At 38.0% G+C, this 20750-nt stretch overlaps 1 protein-coding gene and 1 pseudogene across 3 annotated transcripts; both read right to left on the bottom strand.

Moving 5' to 3' along the window:
• Positions 1 to 2743: 2743 nt before the first annotated feature.
• On the bottom strand, positions 2744 to 18467 carry LOC110900094 (putative disease resistance protein At3g14460). Of its 3 annotated transcripts, XM_035981703.1 has the most exons (5): positions 15876 to 18467; positions 14413 to 15731; positions 13626 to 13724; positions 3240 to 3280; positions 2744 to 3116 (listed from the first exon to the last, which is right to left on the bottom strand). In XM_035981703.1, the coding sequence occupies exons 1-3, from the start codon at positions 18410 to 18412 to the stop codon at positions 13705 to 13707; spliced, it is 3876 nt and encodes a 1291-aa protein (XP_035837596.1). In that variant the 5' UTR covers positions 18413 to 18467; the 3' UTR covers positions 2744 to 3116; positions 3240 to 3280; positions 13626 to 13704. The 3 variants fall into 3 exon arrangements, 2 of the variants coding, with proteins under 2 accessions (XP_035837596.1, XP_022002691.2); XR_002570778.2 differs by lacking the exons at positions 13626 to 13724; positions 14413 to 15731; positions 15876 to 18467 and adding an exon at positions 3574 to 3883 and having other exon boundaries at positions 3240 to 3379; XM_022146999.2 differs by lacking the exons at positions 2744 to 3116; positions 3240 to 3280 and adding an exon at positions 13104 to 13508 and having other exon boundaries at positions 13599 to 13724; positions 14413 to 18467.
• On the bottom strand, positions 4487 to 11318 carry LOC110900093 (annotated as a pseudogene).
• Positions 18468 to 20750: the final 2283 nt, after the last annotated feature.

Genomic DNA, 20750 nt, shown 5'->3' with positions numbered 1-20750 from the left:
TTTGGGGATGAATACATGTTACAATTGGTATGACGATAAAAAAATGAAATTATTTAGATCACATGCGGATAGGTGTTTTAAATGAAGGGGCCATTAATGAATAAACAAGTACCGAGGAACAAACGGATAGATCTATTGGGTTTTGTCGAGCCCCACTCTTAACGGCAACGATAACAACGATCCATAAGAGTGCCTTTGTGTCTAAAACTAGTGTCATTGACGCACACGAAATAAGTCGTCAATGTTTGGTTGTTTCCTATTCTGGCATACAGATTAGTGTCCTTGCAAAACACTAATGATCGCGCAAGTTTCATTATACTATAGAAAACGAATTTACTATTTCAAATGTTTTAAAGATTCATTTGATACAAATTATACTATACAAAACGAATTTACTATTTCAAATGTTTTAAAGATTCATTTGATATGAATTATACTAAGCAAAACGAATTTACTATTTCAAATGTTTTAAAGATTCATTTGATACGAATTATACTATACAAAACAAATTTACTATTTCAAATGTTTTAAAGATTCATTTGATACGAATTATACTAAACAAAACGAATTTACTATTTCAAATGTTTTAAAGATTCATTTGATACGAAAGCTAATAACATGAACTTACCAACTTATGTTGACGTTTTCAAAACTAACATGTATTACAGGAAATTAGTGGATGGCCTCGGGAAAGTGTGTCCGTGGGAATGTCAAGTCAAGCTGTGGAATGTTACCTTGTGTTCAGTCTAAGTCTAAATGTTTGAAACAATGTATTTGAAAACTTGGGTTTTGATACAATGATGTCAAGTATGGTACTTTTTCGAACAAACAAATTGTTGTAAATTTGCTTTAAACAAATGTATGGATGAACAACTTGTTATGTTTTACATGTATTGTTTACTTGGTTGAATGTTATGGTTATCGCTCTGGCCACACCTCGCGACGCTTCCATTAAACCGAAAATCGGGGTGTGACACTCTTGCTGCCATTCATCATTGGCCGCTCCACCAGCTTGATGTCAAGAACACCTTTCTCAATGGTGTTCTTGAGGAGGAGGTTTATATGGAGCAGCCACCTGGTTCATTGTTGAAGAGGAGGCCTCAAAAGTATGTAGGCTACGCCGCTCCTTATATGGTCTTAAACAGTCTCCAAGGGCATGGTTTGGTCGTTTCTCTAGTGTTATCTCTAGTGTTATGGGAGAGTTTGGAATGGTTCGTAGTGGATATGATCACTCCGTATTCTTTAGACATCACTGGGGGTAGGGAATCATTCTAGTTGTTCATGTGGTGATATCATAGTTACAGGGGATGATGAGGACGTGATTACCAAACTTAAACAGTTCCTTCAGTCTCAGTTTCAGATTAGCGACTTAGGTCGACTTCGGTACTTCCTTGGCATAGAAGTATCTCGTTCCCCATAAGGTATACTCCTTTCTCAGCGGAAATATGTCCTTGATATGTTAACTGAGTGTGCTTGTTGGGTTGCAAGCCGGTTGACACTCCTATGCTTCCTACGAGGAAGCTCCTTCCAGAGGATGAAGCCCATTAAAGGATCCCAAGCAATACAGACAATTGGTTGGAAAGTTTAATTATTTGACAGTTACACGACCGGATATTTCCTTTCTCGTCAGTGTCTTAAGTCAGTTCATGGCCACTCCATACACTGGACACTGGGATGCTGCTATTCATGTCTTATGATATCTCAAGACCACACCAGGTCTAGGGATCTTATATTCTAACCAGGGTCATTGCCGTGTGGATGCTTTTATAGAAGATGGAGATGGACGTATATCTGGATTCTCAGATGCAGACTAGGCAGGCTGTCCTATTTCACGACGGTCCACTACCGGATATTGTGTTTTTGTTGGAGGAAATCTTGTGTCCTGGAAGAGTAAGAAACAACATACTGTATCCAGATTGAGTGCTGAATCAGAGTACAGAGCTATGGCAGATGTTACATCAGAGATGATATGAGTTCGTCGTCTTCACTGAGAACTCGGGGTTACCTCTGATGACTTGATGCGATTATACTGTGATAATCAATCAGCTATACGTATAGCTAAAAATCAAGCATTTCATGAGAGAACTAAACACATTGAGGTTGATTGTCATCTAATCAGAGATCGGATAGTAGGCACTCAAAAGGATCCTCCATCTATTCAGCCAATTCATGTTAAAACAGAATTCCAACTAGCGAATATCTTCACGAAACCACTCCGAAAGGTTCAAATAGATTTCATATGTAGCAAGTTGGGCATGATTAACATCTATGCTCCAACTTGCGGAGGAGTGTTAGTTGGTAGTTGTGTTAATTAGTTAGTTGGTAGTTGTATTAATTAGTTTAGGCCCTAGTAAGTTATTTTTTATTTATTTGTTAGTCCCCCTCTCCTCCTATATATAGAGAGGCTCATTGCTTGTACATACACACATTCAATCAATACAACCAGATTTCCTTTTCCATTTCATACGAGTCTCATTTACAATATTGGCTAGTGATTATTCTGCCAAAATCCTCCATGATGGGCATTAGTATTAAGAATCTGAATGGCTTTCTTGCATATATTATCTATACCTTTGAAAGCATCAAGAGGATATAAATTGTATGTGACAACAGTTACAAGTACAACCATAGGTAGATAAACTTATTGAAGTGATTCTTGATTTGAACATAATCACTCATACTACCTTTTGCACTTTATTGAAATAATAGTGTTACAGTTCAGTCCTACAAAGATACCCACGAGGAAACGAAGCATATACATATTATGAAGATAGATTCAAACTACAAAGAGCTCTTTTTATCTCTAAAAAGCATAATGGCAGAAGTAAAGAGTGATTATAACGCAAAATCCAACTAAGCATTTCTATTTGAAAAAGACAATGAGGTAACAATTTTCTCATTGGTTTGGTTATTAAGCAGCAGGTGGCCAGAGCTCATGATCATGAGATGTATCACACGTTGTTTGTGGTAAATACAGGCGTCTTGGTTCCTTCAGCCTGACATGCTGCCCGATGAGGTGTCTTAAATCCAGGCATCATGGATTTGACCTGCGGCTCCATTTTTGCTTTTTCCGCCTTCAAAACAAGTTTTTCTCCACAAAGCTCGTTCTTCTCTGCCTGTCGGTTTTGGCAAGTCATATGAGAAGCATTTGTAAGGATTTCTCTATAAGTTTATTAAAAAGGAAAGAAAATCCTTAAGCAAGTTCATTTAGTATCAATTATGCGTATACGTATACTTACCTTCAATCTCATTAATTTCTTTGAAATCCTGTGATTCAGATTTGAGCTGATTCAGAACTCAGATAGCATCTCCGGTCACTCCACAAGAATGTAATATAAAATCATCCCCACACATCTCCATCACAACACCAGCTCTCTTACTGAAATGGAGACAAAACAAACGGGTCAGTGAACTGTACATCTGATATGGTTAGCAGCCATCGATTTAGTTCAATGAAAAACCCGTCTAGTTGACCCATTTGCCTTTAAACAGGCTTTGATGGGTTTAACTTGATATTCAAACACATACTATTTTATTGAAGTAATAATGCACTTTTATTGAAATATTACTTACAGTTTTTCGGGATCTCTATAAAAGACAAGTTTTGTGGGTTTATTTTGATGCAGGGGATATGATAGATGCGGGACCAATTGGTGCCTCTTCTACTGCACCTTCCTTCTAGCTTTGGGCATTCCTTGATTTTTAAACTCAAAAGTGAAGGCAGCAGATTGTCTGGTAGATGCTTCATCTTTGGGCAACACCATAAAAACAGATGTTGGAGGGAGGTGAGGTGTTGGACTCCCACTGAAACTGATTTCAACTTCTTAAAGTTATATATCCAGGGGCGTACCCACCCTAAGCCTAGGGTGGGCGGGCGCACCCCATGAAAAAATATTTTTTAGTGTTATTTTTCGCTTGAAATCCCGACCGCACCCCTTGGAATTTTTCACCCGCACCCCTTGAAAATTTTCAACCGCCCCACTTAGAAAAAAAAATAATTATTAACCACTTATTCACTTAATTATTTAATCCAATCAAAGGCCAATCTGCAATCAATTTTTATTAACACAACCCTAAACCCAACCTAAAGAAATTTGAACTAAATAAAATAACACAAACCCATCCACCCATTCCATTTCCAAATCCCGCCCCCAAAAAAACTCCAAGCGACTTGACGCCACTGCTCACGACCCGGTGGTTTTTTTTACCGGAAAACCCAAAATCGGTTGGACCGACCCATATTACGTCAGAATTCCAATATAGAACTAGTATGGTTTATTTATGTATTTATTTATTTTGTTTTATGTGATGATTAGGAGAAAATATAGATGTGTAAGGGTTTAATCTTTTTATATTTTTTTTGATTTTTTTGTTGTTCTAGACTTGTAGTTAAATGATTTTGTTGTTTTATTTATAGCTTTGTTTGTTTAAATGATTAGTTACAAGTAATCAACATTTAATATTAGGGCTTAATGTTTAAAAATATAATTGAAAGTTACGGGCAATGGTTGAACATGATTGTTTATTTTGTTTAAGTGTTTAGTGTTGTTTTATGAACTTATGGAGCAAATTATATGTGCTAGGAACAATGAGTACAATGTAATGAACTTATGGTGTGTTTAGTATCTTTAGACGATATTTTGGATATATTTAAAAAAAAAAACCTGTAGGGCACAATTTTAAATATGTTTGTAATTTGTAATAATGTTTGACGTGTTTTTGATAATTTATAAATTTTAGTTTGATGTTCTTTTGTCTTACATGATCCGACCCGACCCGCTATAAACCGATATTTTTATAGAGCTAGAGGCCTAAAATCTTTGAAAATATTCCGCACCCCCAGGAAAAAATTCCTGGGTCCGCCACTGTATATATCCCAAGAGTAGTAAGAGATGAAGGAAGAAGATGAGACAACTGACTACACCTACTCACTTGATTATCTGACCGACCACAGTATAACCCTAGGTTGATAAGTGAGGTTGGGAAATTCTGTGGTCCCCACTCTAAGATGGGCTTCTTCAACCTCCCTATGGAAAGGGTTTGCAGTTTGGGAGGCCAAAACCCACGAGGAAAGGGAGCATCTGTACTTGGGCAACCAAGTATATGCAGAGATGTTAAGGAGGTGAGATTAGGCAACTCGTGATCTGGAAACGACTCCATATTTGAACAAAACAAAATTAACAGGTAGGTGAGGTGAATAAAGTGACCCAATTCAATGGTTGTTGTCAGATTTGGCAAGGCCATTAACAGCACATATTGAAGCTTTGGGATGCTTGTGTTGTTGATAACAACCCTAGTGTCATCTCCTCCAAACTCCTTTTCTAATGGTTTGTCACAAGAATCAATTTCAAGTGATTTGAACTTCTGCTCTCCTGTTGTCGGGAATGAAGCCGATGTAATGGAAGTACAACCACCGATGACCAAAATCTCAGTGTTATTTGGACACCTACAATGCTCCATACTCTCACAATCTTGTATTGTTACCGTCCTAAGAGTTGTTATGAGGTTGCACCCACAATCATCCTCCTCTTTCTCACCCAGTCTCACCATATTTCGACATTTATAAAAACGCAACCCCCTTAACTTTGTAAGAACCTTACTCGCGTTTGCTTCTGATTCCCACAAGTATCTTATTTCATTACATCTGATTATGGATAAGACTTCAACTCCTCCAAGATACTCAATAACACGTCTCCACGCCACATCACTAAGCCCTAACATAGATTCTATTCTCAACTCCTTGACTGACGAAGCAACTTGAACCAGCTTTCTCAATAGACCACTCTCACATTCAGATACTTCTAGAATATTCAATAAGGGCAGTGCTCCAGGTGACACTTGAACCAAATTAGGGCAACCTCTAATAACAAGCTTTTTAAGGCATGGAAACGACACAACCCTAACATCAGTTGACCATACTTTCAACCTCTTCATATTTCCTAATTCAAGAACTTCAGGTGATGTGAATGCAAGACCTGTCCCAATTAACTCTGAACCCATAGCTTTCACCTCATCCATGTCTTCAATATACAACTCCTTAAGTGAGGGCAACTGCCCAAGTGGTGGTAAAGATGTACAATGTTTACAGCCACGTAGAGACACGCTAATCAGAGTAAGATATGACGTATCCCCAACCCAATCAGGAAACTCTATACCCCCATATGACACGATTCCAAGCTTTATCAAACTCTCACCATGAGGCTTCAACGCATCGAGGACCTCCTTTTCTAGAGATTTCTTTCTAGAATCATTAAACACGTCACTCCATTCTAGTTCTAAACCGCTTAGCCTTTTTTGCGATAAGTTTGCCTCAGATGCATGCGACGCTATTTCCACTTTTTCTAGCCCCTTGATGTGAGTCTTCCCATGAAGATTTGTGAGGTCTTTAAGCTCGGCTATTGCAAGGCCATTATCTCCTCCGATAATGATCTTGGAGAGAGTTCGTAAGCTTTTCAGCTTTCCAAGCCCTAAGGGTATGTTACTCAAAAGCGGAGTATCCCTAATATCCAGATGCCGCAAGTTTTTAAGCTTTGAGAAGTTTATGGGCAAGATACTTAGACTGTTACATCTATAAAGGATTAATGATTGTAAATTGTAGAGATTGCCGACATTCTCTGGTTGACATGTGATTAAAGTACGAGATAAATTAAGGTACCGCAAGTGCTTCAAACTGCCAATGGTCTCTGGTACTTCACTGATGAAATAACCACTTAAACTTAGAACCCTTAAAAATGGTAATTCCGGAAGTAAGTCAACCAGAATCTTACTAGACAAGTAGAACTCTTCCCAACTATCTTCCATTTCAACGGACACTGCTAAGAAAGTTCTCAAACTTGTAGCACTTTTGATGGGCTTGAACTTCGAGTAAGCTTCATATTCCTCACGAACAAATGACATATGGCGGTACTTTTCCAAGGTTTCCATCCTGAAATCCTTCACCTTCTCAATGTCTAATCTTAAAAAGAATTCTCCAGCAACAGACGTAGCCAAATCATTCAGCAAGTCATGCATCACAAACAAATATTTGTTGTTAGGTGCATGTTGAAACAATGACCTTGACAACAACTCTTCAAAATACTCCACACCTAATCGTTCCATTGACTTGTTTGAAGATGACGTGTTCAAAAAACCTTCCGCCATCCAAAGTAAAATCAAATCGTCTTTGTCAAACATATAGTCCTTGGGGAACAAGGAGCAGTATGCAAACAACTGCTTCAAACATGCAGAAAGATCATTGTAGCTCAGTCTAAGAGCGGGAACAATCTCATCTGTTTTACCTAACCTCCAAATCTCATTATTCAACAGCTCCTTCCACTCTTCTTCTTCATTCTTTGTTCTTAATGACCTTCCAAGTACTGTTAAAGCCAAAGGTAAGCCATCACATTTTTCCACAATGCCTTCACCATATTGTTTTAAAACTGGATGTGAATCAAAGTTATCTGCACCCAACGCATGTTGGGCAAATAAGGAAACAGCATCGTCATGTGACAGAGTCTGCACATGGTTTTGTGAGCAATTGAACCTTTCGAGTTGTCATTATAATTTTACTTCCAGGAGCACACTCTTTAAATGGGCTCACTAGGGTCTGCCAGTCGTCATAGCTCTCACTCCAAACATCATCTAATACTATCAAAAATCTTTTATCCTTAAGTTGATTTTTTAGAGCTACTTGAAGGAGATTTTGATCTGTGAGTTCCTTGCCTTCCCCTTTCACAGATTGTAAGATAACTTTACTTATATTACAGATATCAAACTGATCTGAGACACTAACCCAAGCCTTGAGTTCAAAGTGCTTCTTAACTTCCGCATCATCATACAAAATTCTTGCTAGAGTGGTTTTCCCTAACCCACCCATACCAACTATGGGCACGATGCTAAAGTTGTGACTACATGACCCATTCTCAAATAGCTTCACTAGCAATTCCTTTATTTCCTCCTGCCTTCCAACAATACGAGATGTATCTAACAAAGAGGTCTGATTGTTGCCCAGAATCTTCTTAACGAACAATGAATATCACAATGAATGAATAAACATAAACTAACCTTGATTGAATAAATACAAATCTTGAATGTATTTACAAGTGAATGAATAAGAGAGTGTATAATACAAATGAATCTAACTATCCCTACTTATAGTTTCCTACGGGTACGAGTGAATAGACGTGTCTCTTCGTGAAAAGTCATGTCTCTTGAATGTGTGGTTGTGATTGGAACTTGAAAAGGTGTGTTGATTCTCGTCCGCATGATCAACAGTCGCGTCCTTTCCTTGTTGCCTTGATACCGGTTCGAAAATGGTGTGTGTAGGAGACACACCTATTCGGTTATTGATGGAAGTTTCCATCTTTCACTTTGTCAAGTTTGGTCCTTCAACTTCATAACCGCCACTTAATAATAAATCTAAACTATCTATCTAACTATTAACTAATTACATAATAAACCCTAATACTTATATAGGATGTGAAGAGATTATGATTTCATTCACCCCCCTAATCTCGAACATCCTTAAGTTGCACCTTGATCTTTCTCCATGTCTTGCTTGCCATCCTGCACTTGTTGAAGTAGATCATTGCAGTCTTCTTTGATTGCCATTAGAAGAGTTGGTTCATCGTCTTCCTGCACCAGATTTGTTTCTTCTTCTCTTTGATTTGATTCAGGACAATCTGAGGCATAGTGACCAAACTTTTGGCAACTGTAGCATTTAATCTTGCTTAAATCCTTCCCGAACTTCCTTTGGTTGCTTCTACCCTTGTAAGCATCATGTGATGAATCTTCATCATCATCTTCTTGTTTGAACTTTCCATTTCGCCACTTGTCTTGCGATGAGTTGAACCTTCCTTGTCCATTTTTTCCAAAACGTCTTCCACGACCATTGTTCTTGTCGCGTCGCGTATACATAAGTCTCTCTTGATTATATACCGGGTTTTCATCCACCAAACCGGTCCTTTCTTCATAGGCTTTCAATCTTCCAATTGTCTCGTCTAGCGTCGTTGTTTCTAAATCAGCGAATTGTTCAATGGTTGCAACAATTTGAACGAACCTTTTTGGTACAGAACTCAGAAGTTTCCGTACTAAAGTCGGTTGATCAAAAGTTGATCCAAGACCACTTGCCCTCGTGACAATGCTATTTAGTCTTGCAGTGAACGAATCGATAGTGTCTTCCTCCTTCATTTTTAACATCTCAAACTCTGTTTTGAGCGTTTGAAGACGTGCCTTTTGCACTCGATCTGCACCGACGTGCCTAGTCTTTAATGCATCCCAAATTTCTTTTGCACTCTTGCAACTTGCAACTTGTATTATCATATCTTCCGGTAGTGCTTGAAATAAATAAGCGGTCGCCATCATATCCTTCTTTTCATCCGCTTGCGTATTTACTTTTGGTTCTATCATTTCCCATAAACCGTTTGCCCTCAAAATGGTTTTTATACGGATCGCCCATACCGTATAATTTGTAGACTTTAAAATAGGACACTGAAACTGGGAGAACGAACTACCCTCTCTAATTACTACCGCGTTTGACGGAGAGGCTCCTCCTGAATCCGCCATAATTTCTTTTCCAACAATTTTCACTTTCTATACTTTGGTTTTTTTCTTAAAACCGAAGTCTATGATTCCAAAAATTTACACTAACTTTCTAACGTGGAATCAAAACAATTTCTAAACCTTATATAAATTCCAGAAAAAAAATAGAACGTAGAACCTGGAATTTGCGAACCGACCGACTTCTCTTATCGTGATTCTCCGCACGGTTTCCTGACTTTTCTTAACAACCCTCTTGGCTGCGTTTTTTTTTCTTCTTCTTGATTCGCGATTCTCTAAACACAAACAAAAAAATCAGCCCCAAACCCGCTTGATTTGCGACTAAACTTCTCAAACGAACACCCTCTTGATGCTTTGATATCACAAAACTTCTCAGATTTTGTGTCTTTAACAACCCAAACTTCTCAGATTTGCGATTGCTTCTTCAAATCTTAAACCGGAATACAAACTTCTCAGATTTGCTTCCGTCTTCTTAACCCGAATCGTAGCCTCTTGCCGTGATTTGAATTAACAAAAAAACTCAGAATCCAAACACCCTCAGTGATGATCGGATCAACAAATCGAACACCCTCCTGATGACCGATTAACGAACGAACAACAATCGTACCCGCTTGATGCGATTGATGTTAAAACTTAACAAAGAACAACCCAATCAACGCCTCCTGCGTGATCAGAATTGTCAGGGAATTCAACCACCCGCCTGATGATTATCTTCCCGAAACGAATTTGAGCCCTAGGCTCTGATACCACTGTTGCCCAGAATCTTCTTAACGAACAATGAATATCACAATGAATGAATAAACATAAACTAACCTTGATTGAATAAATACAAATCTTGAATGTATTTACAAGTGAATGAATAAGAGAGTGTATAATACAAATGAATCTAACTATCCCTACTTATAGTTTCCTACGGGTACGAGTGAATAGACGTGTCTCTTCGTGAAAAGTCATGTCTCTTGAATGTGTGGTTGTGATTGGAACTTGAAAAGGTGTGTTGATTCTCGTCCGCATGATCAACAGTCGCGTCCTTTCCTTGTTGCCTTGATACCGGTTCGAAAATGGTGTGTGTAGGAGACACACCTATTCGGTTATTGATGGAAGTTTCCATCTTTCACTTTGTCAAGTTTGGTCCTTCAACTTCATAACCGCCACTTAATAATAAATCTAAACTATCTATCTAACTATTAACTAATTACATAATAAACCCTAATACTTATATAGGATGTGAAGAGATTATGATTTCACTGATAAGGTCTTTTCGGTTTTTCATCTTTTAGATTAATCAAACCTAGATGATCCTTCTCCTTTTCTAGATCTTCAAATTTGGCGGTTATATAATCTAACTTGGGATGCATCCTTTGACTTAGTGATAAATTTTTGAAACTAGCTGGGATGAGCTTTCTTACCTTGCTGGTCATGGCTCCAGATTCCTGATTGAGCTTACGACGCGTATCTTCGGTTGCCAAATCATCAAGCACGTCATCTATGTCGTAAGCCAGGTGTTGGAGATCATTCAGCCACTGTTTAACAGCTTCATTAGTTGTTTCCTTCTGAGAAGCATCATTAAGCAGAGACTGGATCTTTATCAATGTGGTTTCTAGTTTCGTCAGCTCTGAATGAATTCCTTTGGACCGATTATACGTGTTGAAGGCTTCAGAGGCCAGGGTTTTCAAAACGTCTTTCAGGATTTCAGCTGCAATTGTTTCAGCCGCCATTGTTAGTATATGGTGATTGGTGATGGAGGAAACTTTGTATAACAAGAAAATATGTGAATGAATTAGATCTGATCTATAAACGGTTGACTAAATAGACCTGATCTGTAGCAGTTCACCAAATGCATCTGATCTGTAATCCTCGATGAATAAATTATAATGTGCAATAATTGACTCGATGAATAAATTATAATGTGCAATAATTGACTTAATGAATTGTTAATTCCAAGTGACCTTGTTTCACACTACTTATTATTAATTGGCTGAATTTGGATTTAACAACTAGGGAACTAATCTAATCTGGCACATTACTTATGTTTAATAGTTGGATCTTAAACCCATGTTGATCTGCCAAAATAGGTTGGGCCTTTAGGTCTCTTATTACACCCACGGACATTTTTTGGCTCCATTGGGTCATGTAAATGCATGAAATCATAGCGTATCAGATACCTGAATCAAGGATCTCAACTTCCTCATAGACGTTTAGGTCCCGGCTTTCAAGGCGTGATGAAAGAACTTCACATGTACAACCGAATAAGCTTTATGAAAGACCAAAAGTTGCACCTGTCTCGTATATTTTACACATTAGTCTTTTTAGCAAGTCAACTGTTCATAAAATTCTTCATCCGTTTGTCTGCTTTTACATGTCACCTTTTAACAAAGTTTGACCAATTTTAACCCAAATGTGCATAATGTACCGCTGTAAGGCTCCAAGGCGCTTTTCTGAATCGTGAACTCCTTGCGCACTTCGCGCATCAACGTGTCTTTTTATTTAAACAAAGCTTATGGAATCAGATTCACAAATTTGTAGATCATAGTCTTTTTTTATTATTAAAAGGTTTATAACATATCATGAAACTGAAAATGCACTTGATAATCATTGGGCGCATGATAGTGGGGAGAGCTCAGATTGGCTAGGAAAGTGGTTGTGAAAGCTCGGCTTTAGAAGAGATGGCATGACTGAACCGAAAACCAAATTTGGTTCAATTTCAAACACAAAAAAGGCGAATTTAACAAGATGGATGATCATCGGTTAAAGTTTCGGGTCCATGGCTTCAGCGTCTAGTTGCCTTGTTTTTTAGTAGGCAAATTTGTTAAATGGGTTGGACAAATAAGAAGATCTATAGCCCACGTTTTTTATTAGCTAATGCCTAATTGTTAAATGTGTGGCACAAATAAGAAAATTCATAGCCCAATACATGTGATTTGCATTGCCCGGTTTTGTATTTTAACTAAAATAAGTTTCCTAAACCAAAAGTCAGTTATCTAACTCAGTATCGGTCTTTAGAAGGGGTGGAAGTGTTAGAGCATCCCCAATAACCATCCATTTTTTGATGTTTTTGGGTTGCCATGTTGGCATTGCCCAACCAATAACAAAGTTTCTCTCTCTTGCCTCTCTCACAACCCATAAAAACACATTTCCTCTCTCTCCTCTCTCTTCCTTCCCCCTCTCACAAACTCATTTTTTTCTCATTTTTCATCACAAACTAATCAACACCTTCTCTCCTCCACCTCACCACTCTCTCTCCTACATGGCTTCTAAAAATGAGAAAAAAATCCCTTATTGTGGATGCTCTTATTGTTATATGTGTAAGGGTGTTTTTGTTTAAGGGGATCTGATGTTATATGATGGTATTTTAATAACGAAGCATATACATATTGGCTACAACAGTTACAAGTACAACCATAGGTAGATAATCTTATTGAAGTGGTTCTTGATTTGAACATAATCACTCCTACTATCTTTTGCACTTTATTGAAATAATAGTGTTACAGTTCAGTCATACAAAGATACCCTCGAAGAAACAAAGCATATACATATTATGAAGATAGATTCAAACTACAATAGGATAAAAAGATTAAAGGACGGCTTTTTTATTTATATCCAACAAAGAGCTCTATTTGTCTCTAAAAAGCATAATGGCAGAAGTAAAGAGTGACTATAACGCAAAATTCAACTAAGCATTTCTATTTGAAAACGACAATGAGGTAACAATTTTCTCATTGGTTCGGTTATTAAGCAGCAGGTGGCCAGAGCTCATGATCATGAGATGTATCACACGTTGTTTGTGGTAAATACTGCCACATTGGAATGTAACCATAGCCTGGAAAAACAGGCATCTTGGTTCCTTCAGCCTGACATGCAGCCGGATGTGGTGTCTTAAATCCAGGCATCGTGGATTTGACCTGCGGTTCCATTTTTGCTTTTTCCGCCTTCAAAACAAGTTTTTCTCCACGAAGCTCGTTCTTCTCTGCCTGTCGGTTTTGGCAAGTCATAAGAGAAGCATTTGTAAGGATTTCTCTATAAGTTTATTTAGTATCAGTTATGCATATACGTATGCTTACCTTCAATCTCATTAATTTCTTTGAGATTTGAGCTGATTCAGAACTCGGATAGCATCTCCGGTCACTCCACAAGAATGTAGTATAAAATCATCCCCACACATCTCCATCACAATATCAGTTCCATTACTGAAATGGAGACAAAACAAACGGGTCAGTGAACTGTACATCTGATATGGTTAGCAGCCATCGATTCAGATCACAGTTGACCTGCGTTATGTATCCAACCAACCAGACCTAAGATGCAGTACCAACAAATAATCTTACCAAAAAAAAAAAAAGTTACTATATAGAAGCACATTTGCTTGACAGCATTACTTTGCTTTGGAAATCTAGATGAATAAGAGGCTCACAAGTGATGGGATTGTGAAATTATGCAGGCCTATTCTAACACATGGCTTCAATTATCTCAACGTAAGTTGGTTTAAGAGGCTAGGAACTACAATATAACAGTATCACTACTAGAAAAGTGTCATTTAGTGAAGCGAAATACTGTCAGTTTTGTTGATTAGTCATAGCCCTCTAAAGCTCATAAACATATCATCTTTGTAACAATGATAGACACGAAAAATATTGCTGTTAATATTTGAATATATCAAACCGCTGACCATGATGATTACTTTATTTAATAAATTTTCTTTTCACAACAATTTAATTTTGCAAATATATAAAATCGTGTAAAGAGCCACCAGTTCAATGAAAAACCCGTCCAGTTGACCCATTTGCCTTTAAACAGGCTTTGATGGGTTTAACTTGATATTCAAACACGTACTATTTTATAGAAGTAATAATGTACTTTTATTGAAATATTACTTACAGTCTTTTGGGAACATTAAAGAATAAAAGCTTTCTGTGTTTCTTCTGATGCAGGGGATATGAGAGATGCGGGACCAATAGGAGCCTCTTCTACTGCACCTTCCTTCTAGCTTTGGGCATTCTTCAATGTTTAAACTCAATAGTGAAGGCAACAGAATGTCTGGTAGATGCTTCATCCTTGGGCAATCAGATAAAAAGAGATGTTGGAGGGAGGTGAGGTGTTGGAGTCCCACTGAAACTGATTTCAGTTTCTTAAATCCATCTATCCGAAGAGTAGTAAGAGATAAAGGAAGAAGATGAGACAACTGACTACACCTACTCACATCATCTACTTCTGACTCTCCACATAATAACCCTAGTCTGACAAGTGAGGTTGGGAAATTCTGTGGTCCCCACTCTATGATGGGCTTCTTCAACCCCCCAATTACAAGGCTTTGCAGTTTGGGAGGCCAAAACCCACGAGGAAAGGAATCATCTGTACTTGCGCAACCAAATATAAGCAGAGATGTTAAGGAGGGGAGATTAGGCAACTCGTGATCTGGAAATGACTCCATATTTGGACATTCAATAATTACCAGGTGGGTGAGGTGAATAAAGTGACTCAATTCAATGGTTGTTGTCAGATTTGGCAAGGAGCCTAACAGTACATATTGAAGCTTTGGGATGCGTGTGTTGTTGATAACAACCCTAGTGTTATCTCCTCCAAACTCCTTTTCTAATGGTTTGTCACAAGAATCAATTTCAAGTGATTTGAACTTCTGCTCTCCTGTTGTGGGGAATGAAGCAGATGTCATGGAAGTACAACCACCGATGATCAAAATCTCAGTGTTATTTGGACACCTACAATGCTCCATACTCTCACAATCTTGTATCATTACCGTCCTAAGAGTTGTTATGAGGTCGCGCCCACAATCATCCTCCTCTTTCTCACCCAGTCTCACCATATTTTGACAATTAGAAACCTCCAACTCCCTTAACTTTGTAAGAGCCTTACTCGCCTTTGCTTCTGATTCCCACAAGTATCTTATTTCGTTACATCTGATTATGGTTAAAGATTCAACTCCTCCAACATACTCAATAACACCTCTCCACACCACATCACTAAGCCCTAACATAGATTCTATTCTCAACTCCTTGACTGATGAAGCAACTTGAACCAGCTTTCTCAACACACCACTATCACATTCAGATACTTCTAGACTATTCAATAAGGGCAGTGCTCCAGGTGACACTTGAACCAAATTAGGACAACCTCTAACAACAAGCTTTTTAAGGCATGGAAACGACACGACCTCAATACGAGTTGACCATACTTCCAACCTCTTCATATTCCGTAATTCAAGACTATTCAATAAGGGCAGTGCTCCAGGTGACACTTGAACCAAATTAGGACAATCTCTAATAACAAGCTTTTTAAGGCATGGAAACGACACGACCTCAATACGAGTTGACCGTACTTCCAATCTCTTCATATTCCGTAATTCAAGAACTTCAAGTGATGTGAATGCACGACCGGTCCCAATTAACTCTGAACCCATAGCTTTCACCTCATTTATGTCTTCAGTATACAACTCCTTAAGTGAGGGCAACTGCCCAAGTGGTGGTAAAGATGTACAATGTTTACAGCCACGTAGAGACACACTAATCAGATTAAGATACGATGTATCCCCAACCCAATTAGGAAACTCTATACCCCCATATGACACTATTCCAAGCTTTATCAAACTCTCACTATGAGGCTTCAACGCATCGAGGACCTCCTTTTCTAGTGATTTCTTTCTAGAATCATTAAACACGTCACTCCATTCTAGTTCTAAACCGCTTAGCCTTTTTTGCGATAAGTTTGCCTCAGATGCATGTGACGCTATTTCCACTTTTTCCAGCCCCTTGATGAGAGTCGTCCCACGAAGATTTATAAGGTCTTTAAGCTCGGTTATTGCAAGGCCATTATCACCTCCAATAATTATCTTGGAGAGAGTTTGTAAGCTTTTCAGCTTGCCAACTCCAAAGGGTATCTTACTCAAAAGCGGAGTATCCCTAATATCCAGATGCCGCAAGTTTTTAAGCTTTGAGAAGTTTATGGGCAACATAAATAAACTTTTACATCTATAAAGGATTAATGATTGTATATTGTAGAGATTGCAGACATTTTCTGGTAGACATGTGATTAAGGTACGAGATAAATTAAGGTACCGCAAGTGCTTCAAACTGCCAATGTTCTCTGGTACCTCGCTAATGAAATAACCACTTAAACACAGAACCCTTAAAAGTGGTAACTTTGGAAGTAAATCAACCAGAATCTTACTAGATAAGTAGAATTCTCCCCATCTATCTTCCGGTTCAACAGACACTGCTAAGAATGTTCTCAAACTTGTTGCGCTTTTGATGGGCTTGAACTTCGAGTAAGCTTCATATTCCTTACGAACAAATGACATATGGCGATACTTTTCGAAATCTTTCTTCCTGGTATCCTTCATAATCTCATCGTCTAACCTTAAAAAGAATTCTCCAGCGACAGATATGGCCAGGTCATTATGCAAGTCATGCATCACGAACAACGATGAGTCATTGGGTGCATACTGAAAAAATGACCTTGACAACAACTCTTCAAAATATTCAAGACCTAAGCTTTCCATTGACTTGTTTGAAGATGACTGGTTCAAAAAGCCTTCCGCCATCCAAAGTATAATCAAATCGTCTTTGTCAAACACATAGTCTTTGGGGAACAACGAGCAGTATGCAAACAGTTGTTTCAAACATGCGGAAAGATCAAGGTAGCTTAATCTGAGGGCTGGGATAATCTCATCCCCCTTTCCTAATTCCCATATGTCACTATTCAACAGCTGCTTCCACTCGTCTTCTTCTTTGGTCTTTATTCTCAATAACCTCCCAAGTACTCTTAAGGCCAAAGGCAAGTTATCACATTTTTTTACAATGCCTTCACCATATGGCCTGAGGATTGGATGCAAATCAAAGTTATTTTCACCCAATGCATGTTGAGCAAACAAGGACATAGCATCATCATCTGACAAAGTTTGCAGATAGCTTAGATCATCGCAACCTAGCTTTTTGAGCAGTTGCATCTTCCGTGTTGTCATTATAATTTTATTTTTGGGAGCACACTCATGAAATGGGCTCACTAGGGTCTCCCACTCCTCATAGCTTTCACTCCAAACATCATCTAATACTATCAAAAATCGTTTCTCCTTAAGTTGATTTCTAAGAGCTACTTGAAGCAGATTTAAATCTGCAAATTCCTTGTTTTCTCCATTCACAGATTGTAAGATCACTTTGCTTATGTTAAAGATATCAAACTGATCAGAGACACAAACCCAAGCCATTACTTCAAAGTGCTTCTTAACTTTCTCATCGTCATACAAAAGTTTAGCTAGAGTGGTTTTCCCTAACCCACCCATACCAACAATAGGCACGATGCTAAAGTTCTTATCACATGGCTCGTCCCCTAATAGCTTCACGAGCAATTCCTTCTTTTCCTTTTCCCGTCCAACAATACTAGATGTATCTACCATAGAGGTCTGATAAATTCTTTTCGACCTTTCATCTTTTACAATTAAACCAAGACTAACCTTCTCCTTTTCTAGATCTTGTAATTTGGTGGTAATATCATCTAACTTGTGATGCATCCTCTGACTTAGTGATAAATTGATGCAACAAGTTGGGACTAGCCTTTTTACCTTGCTGGTGATGGCTCCAGATTGCTGGGTGAGCTCACGATGCATAGCTTGTGTTGCCAGATCATCAAGTACGTCATCAATGTCGTAAGCCAGATGTTGGAGACCACTGAGCCAGTTTTGAACAGCTTTATCAGTTATTTCCTTCTGAGAAGCATCGTTAAGGAGAGACTGGATCTGGGTCAGCGTCCTCTCTAGTTTCTTCAGCTCTGACTGGATTCCTTGGGACCGTCCGATTTTCTTCAAGGCTTCAGAAGACAGCTTCTCAAAAACAGCTTTCAGGAGTTCAGAGGCAATGATTTCAGCCATTGTTAATTAGTTTATGGTGATGATGGAAATTCTGTTTAACAACGATATATGTGAATGTAATTGTAAGGATATTTGAATACTAAAATACAATTATTTATAAAATTTAATAGAAATTGTGCCTTCTTTTTCTAAAGTAATCAAAAAGAGAGGTGGCCTGCCTATTATCCTGGACCCACTCGTATTGGAGGCTTCATTATCCTTGCGAAGCAGATGCGTTGTCTGCCGGTTACGAAAAGAAAAAGAAAGTTAATGATGGAAAAGAAAAGTTATTTCTTTTATTATTCTACATGTTATCTATACTCTTTCTTTTTTTTTATCTCTAATTGTTATCTTAGCGTCACATTACCATTCCTAAACCCGTGTTATACCATGATCTCAACCCCCTTTTCTATATTTTTAAATATTAAATAACAATGGAGAAAGAAGAGAGAGAGAAAACCGAGGAGGACGAGGTAATGCTTATAGTCACCAAGGAAATGAATGGGAAAGGGGAGGCGGTTCGGTGTCCGTTCAGCTCCCTCGAGGAGCCCTGATGACCCATAACACAAGGCCTAATGATCATTTATATAAATTTTCAAAAAAAAAAAACACACACACACACGTGTGTTGTAATATAGGGATATTGGATTTAAATAACCCCAACTTTCACCAATTGGACAATAACACTCCTTAACTAACTGGACCCTAACCCAGTTAGCTGATGTCAGCCGCCACGTCATAAAAAAATGCCATGTCAGCCGCCACATCAGCCGCCACGTCATTAAAAAGCCACATCAGTTGTCACGCCATATGCCACGTCAACAAAAGGGCCACATCAGATGCCACGTCAGCAAAAACTAACTGGGTTAGGGTTCAGTTAGTTAGGGAGTGTTATCGGCATATAAGTTAAGTTGAAAGCTGGGAGTGCTGGTGTACAAATTGAAAGTTGGAAGTGTTATTAGCCAATTGGTGAAAGTTGAGGTTATTTAAATCCAATATCCCTATAATATATAAGTATGACATAAAAGCACACACAAAAATTGTAAGGCATACTAATATAAAAAGAGGTTTGGGTTAAAAATAAAACAACTTGAGATTGTTAGAAATAATAATTATAACAGATAAATGTACTTAGTATAATCTTACTAAGTTATTAGTAAAGTATGTAAAGGGTGTGATGAGAGTATATCTTATCCCCACCTATGTGGATAGGTATGATGCACCCGTCGAGATCCCTAGCAGCTCCAAAAAAACCTTTAGAAATAATAATAACTAGATGATTTGACCTGCGCTTCGTGGCAGTAAATCAGTTGAGGATCAAAGGTGCAACCTGGTTTTCATAGAATAGATTGCAAGGTTTGCTTACAAAATGTGATTAATACATACAAAAAGCAGCCCATGGTTTTGCAGAACGTATCATAAGTTTATTTACAATAACTACTTCACTTCAGTTATTTCATTTCAGATGTACAAAATGTAGTGCATTCGGATGCATTTGGTTGCGTTCTTCTTGCTGGGCTGGTATTTGTTAGCAATCTATTCCGGGAACCTGAGTTTCTTAGTGTCGCTTACGCCTTCTGCCTTCTTTATGTGTTGTTTAAGTTCATTAGTAATGATGCCTTTGTTAATTACCATAAATTCCCCATTTTATTAAGGCTTATTGGATTTTATCACCTCAAACTATTGGCTATTGGCCGCTGCCACCCTCAAGTATCACTTTGACGCCTGTCACCCCTAACTTAACACTTAGTGTGTTCTGTCACCAAATCGTTAACTGATCACTAACTTTAGATCCCGTTACTATACTTTTGGGGGTGTCATATGGATCTCAGGAAGGTTTTAGGGATCTTAGGACACCCCAAATGTATAGTAACAGGATCAAAAGTTAGTGACCAGTTAACGACGTGGTGACAAAACACACTAATTGTTAAGTTGGGGGTGGCAGACGTCAAAGTGATAGTTAAGGGTGGCAGTGGCCAATAGCCAATAGTTAAGGGTGATAAAATCTAATAACCCTTTTATTAACATAAACCATAGTTTCGATATTAAGAATCGGAGACTGCTCATGAAATATACAATTGTTGCTCATTCATTATTCATCACTTGTATTAAAAAAAATTAAGATATTAAGAATCGGAGACTGCTCATGATATATACAATTGTTGCTCATTCATTATTCATCACTTGTATTAAAAAAATCGACCCAGATATGATCGCTTGTTTATTTATCTCATACACTGTTTCTATTTCTTATTCAACCACACATTTTATACATACAATTAAAGTATGCATAATAAATATCGTAAAAAGTGAAGTGTTGTTTTCTTAGTAACACTAAGAATCTTACCATCAAATTTCA

This window comes from Helianthus annuus, chromosome 13 (genome assembly GCF_002127325.2).
Source record: "Helianthus annuus cultivar XRQ/B chromosome 13, HanXRQr2.0-SUNRISE, whole genome shotgun sequence".
Lineage (NCBI taxonomy): Eukaryota > Viridiplantae > Streptophyta > Magnoliopsida > Asterales > Asteraceae > Helianthus > Helianthus annuus.
Note: the sequence above shows the minus strand (reverse complement) of the source record. Positions and strands in the feature narration are given on the sequence as shown.

Excerpts from the sequence above, each read along its gene's own strand:
- LOC110900094 (XM_022146999.2), bottom strand. The coding sequence starts at position 18,412 with ATGGCTGAAATCATTGCCTCTGAACTCCTGAAAGCTGTTTTTGAGAAG. Across the intron at positions 13,725-14,412 it reads TTTAATGTTCCCAAAAGACT|TAATGGAACTGATATTGTGA; the intron begins GTAAGTAATATT and ends TCTCCATTTCAG.